The sequence below is a fragment of the Topomyia yanbarensis genome, chromosome 3 (assembly GCF_030247195.1).
Source record: "Topomyia yanbarensis strain Yona2022 chromosome 3, ASM3024719v1, whole genome shotgun sequence".
In the NCBI taxonomy this organism is placed as follows: Eukaryota; Metazoa; Arthropoda; class Insecta; order Diptera; family Culicidae; genus Topomyia; species Topomyia yanbarensis.
This window is the reverse complement of record NC_080672.1, coordinates 47,729,927-47,733,817: the sequence shown is the minus strand read 5'-3', so window position 1 is coordinate 47,733,817 and position 3,891 is coordinate 47,729,927. Positions and strand designations below refer to the sequence as shown.

Here is a 3,891-nt window from a genome sequence, read left to right as displayed (position 1 = left end):
CAAATGGAGTATGTTTAAATTTTCCGCACTGAAAGTATAGCTTCAAAAATATAATGAAAATGATCGTGCAATGCACAAAATCATTCGTCTTTTTTACAACGAAGTGTTTTCGTGCAAATTGCAAATACTAGATTTCGTTCATTTCATAATACATCGGCGCACATGTGTAGTTTGAAGATCGTTTAGCAAAAATTGTTTTTTCATCGCTCTAGATAGTTAGTGTACCTTAAAAATTGCCTATAATCTTGCTTTTTATATATTCGTCAATCTTTTCTAATTTTGTAAGTTTTTCTCGAAATACTTCGCTGAAGTCACCAGTGAGTTTCTTCAAATTTAGTCATTTTATATGTAAAATAATTTTATGACGCTCCCTGATGTTTCAATGATTTTCTAGACATTCTAAGCATATTCTTAAAGCTTATAAGTTATGTTCAGTTTATGCTGATAGCCTTAAACAAAATACACTGAAACTATCGACAGGCTACGAAATGTAAAGAAAACATTTTTAACGTTTGCAACATTACTCGGAGCTTTGTGAAATATGCGTGAAAATCGTAAACACCATGCTGTTTATAGAAATTGTTTGAGTGCACAGAAATTCTCTGAAGATTGAAGAATCTTCCTAAATTTATATACAAGACCCGCTTTTGTCAGCCACCGATTTCATCAGTTTTTTGGCCGGAGTTTCTCGGCCAGCTAGTGTTATGAGGCCATGTTTAAGGATTAAAGAATATTTTTGCAGCTTCGGTTTATTAAAAAGAAATAAATAAATATGTTTTGTCACTGTTCGCATTTTGTCAAGCAAACGTAAACCAAGGAGGCTGATGAAAACGGGTCTTTGCTGTGCTCTGAAGTTTGACAAAAACTATTACTGACCTAAGTTTCGTACAAATTGCCTCAAATTGTTTTGGGGATCACCTTGTAAGTCAGCAATTTTACGAAATTCATAGGATGCATTTCGGATCTTAGAATACCATTTACAACAAAAGCAATGATTAACATAAATTCATCTTTTTTACAGTTCATATACAAAGTAACGAGTTCATTAGAGAGTAACTGAAATTAGAATGCAAAGTTACCTAAAAATCTCACTTCGAGATTATTCATCTTAATTATCTGTACATTTAATCCATTGCTTCAGCGATCAACTGCTGAATCTTAATTCTAACAGAGAGATTCTTTTTGCCCGACAATTGCTTCATGAACGGATGCAAACTCATAAGAAAATTATAATCCGCATCTGATTCGATCGCCCTATTTCCAGCCTTCAACTGGTCCGTGTCTACCGGTTCGGATTTGATGCGCGCCCGCAGCTTATTCTTGAACGTCACCTCTCCGTACAGTTCCGGTGGAATCTCAATCACCTCACAACTGCGAGCAGTTTCCATCTCCACATCTCCGTACGGCTCGCCCTGCGACGTATTCTTAAGCTCCCCAATCACAGCTACTTCCTCTGGGTCGCTTTCCCCCACGATGGAACTAGCGCCACCCGCTGCCGAAATCGATTCGTAGCGCCCATGCTTCGGGAAGATCGAAAGCGTTTCAACAACTTCCAGATCGTCACCACCGACCACCACCACTTCCTCGGCTATCGACTCTCGTTTGTCATCGAAATACTGCCAGTGTTCATCTTCCGCTGATTTGCTCTGCTCGGGGGAAATCGAACCCCCCTTGCAGTAGCTCTCCCTTGTCCGGAAGTGGCCGATCAGAAAGGACATCCGATCAAACAGGGGCCAACTAGAGGTGGTCAATTCGCCATCTTCGATGCGTTTCACCTCGCGGCGAAAACTATCCCGCAGTGTCTTCCAGCGAACCTTCAGGGATACCACTGAAAAAGAGAAAGTCTAATTAGAAACTTGTTTTTTCATGAACATCTAAAAAATTTTTAGACAGAGTTCAGCAATATCTTTTTAAACCCTGTCTTCATAATTGTGAATGAACGCAACTTGCACAACGAAGCCAAAGAAAACGATAAAATCAAATTTAAAACAAACAGAAAACAAAAGCTAATTCAATCTTTTTTCTATTTATTCACAGAATTCGCCCAAACACGCTCCAGAAAACCTACAATCCTATTAGAAAAAAATCGTGCCGCATTTCACGCCCCCCTATGGCAACAACGTTTCTATACAGCTTACCGTCAGTGGCCTTGAACGCTTTGCGAATTTCCTCCCATCCGCGGTGCGCAACTTGAACGCGCTGCCGAAGATGCTTGCGATGCCAGAGCGCGGGTCGGGCTTTTACGCATTCGATCAGCCTGAGTGTATCCTCGGTGATGGTGAGGCCTCTACCGGATGGATGCCCTCCTGTACTGGCTACGACGAATCCACTGCTAGAACCTGCTCCTGCCGGATTTGTAGCTACGCCGGGTATGGATCCAACAATAGACGCAGTCACAATCGGGGGAGCCATTTTGAAAAAAAAAACTACACACAATACGCACTACTGGCCTGTCACTCGCACTTGCGCAAGGTTGGAGAGACTGCTACTCTATACTAAACAAATTGTCACTTTTGGCACTAAACAACAACTTAGCAGCAGCAGCGCGTTTGCTTCGATCGCAACTATTTACTGAATCGATAATTTGCGCGAAAATATCAACTCGGTTCGCGACGAGGCGTAAACAGTTTCACGTAGTTAGCAGAATGCCTATAGGTACGTGCCAAACAGACCAACTTTTCTACGCCTCAATCCTCCTGCAGCGGTTAGAACTGACCCGGTGTTCACGGTTCGCGCAACAGACAATCCGAAAGCGATACGAAACTGAAACGCTCTCTCGCACTAATACCAACGCATACAGCGAATGTAGAACCGTCCCAGGGCTCAGCGAGGCGTTAGTTGTTTTGGCGCGTAAAAACAACAAACCGAACAACGTGCGCCGATTACTCCCGATGCTGATGGATGCACATAGGGTAAAAGAGCCGATGAATGGCGGCTTCGGAGAACGAAAATATAAGAATATTTATTGCAAATGTTTCTGCTTCGAGGTAATTATTGTTACTGGTAGTATTGCTGCGCATAATAGAAAATAAACAAAAATATATGTGGACCTAGAGATACTGAGTGACGGGTGATTCCGTCGGGTGTTACAATATTGAAACTACCTATGTGTGATTGTTGATTTCTGGCAAATGTCTCCAGCGATAATTAGATAGTTGACGCAGTGGCTTGCATCCTATATTTAGTTATTCATAGCGAAACATTTCATAGAAAATTTTAATTAATAACTTTAACTTATTAAGCCAAATATATTGAAAAAATTATGTTGAACAATCCCCATACTGATATGTTTGGCCGTACTGATTTCGGCTTGTTTCCTTTATATTAAAAGTCTGTTCTGACCTTTCTATGAAAAGTCTGTTTTAAAATCATCTGACGAGGATCATTCGCATGATGTCTACTCTATGGAAGAACCGACTTTGTTCACCTAGCAGTGAGATGATACATTTCATACACATGTCAATGTTGGATAATCCGTTAGCTTGAAGAACTCACGCGAAGTAGGCAGAAAAAAAGAAAAGTGAGATGACCACAGTTTCGAGTGTTGCACAAATAAAACCTCCAGTAAACTGAATAAATTCTAGGAAAACAATAAAACAAATGGAATTAAAAAGTTATTACATTACATTATTATTATTATTTTTATTTTTTTTATTCATTTCGTTTATTTGATAGGCACAAATGCGTTAGCTTGGCGGTGCCAAATGCTTATGTTTTTACATTTTGGATATCTTAAAACTAGGAGGTTACAATGTTGAAATATTTTTTTTACAAAGGAAAAAAAAAGTTTACAGCTATCTTAAGACTAGAAATAAGATTCAATATACAAGAGAGGGCCAAAAGATTTTTTCATGAAAAAATTTAAAACAAGGGATTCACTTTGATATACAA

General features: G+C 39.5%; 1 protein-coding gene across 1 annotated transcript; it reads right to left on the bottom strand.

The window, feature by feature from the left end:
* Positions 1-1,016: 1,016 nt before the first annotated feature.
* LOC131690210 (uncharacterized) lies at positions 1,017-2,854 on the bottom strand. The gene is made up of 2 exons (XM_058975792.1): positions 2,139-2,854; positions 1,017-1,828 (listed from the first exon to the last, which is right to left on the bottom strand). Exons 1-2 carry the CDS (start codon positions 2,410-2,412, stop codon positions 1,125-1,127), a joined length of 978 nt encoding a protein of 325 aa, XP_058831775.1. The 5' UTR covers positions 2,413-2,854; the 3' UTR covers positions 1,017-1,124.
* Between the last annotated feature and the right edge of the window lie 1,037 nt (positions 2,855-3,891).

What these genes read in the sequence shown, in the direction of transcription:
- LOC131690210 (XM_058975792.1), bottom strand. Translation starts at nt 2,412, where the DNA reads ATGGCTCCCCCGATTGTGACTGCGTCTATTGTTGGATCCATACCCGGC. An exon ending in AGCGTTCAAGGCCACTGACG is followed by an intron (nt 1,829 to 2,138) that starts GTAAGCTGTATA and finishes TCTCTTTTTCAG; the next exon opens with TGGTATCCCTGAAGGTTCGC.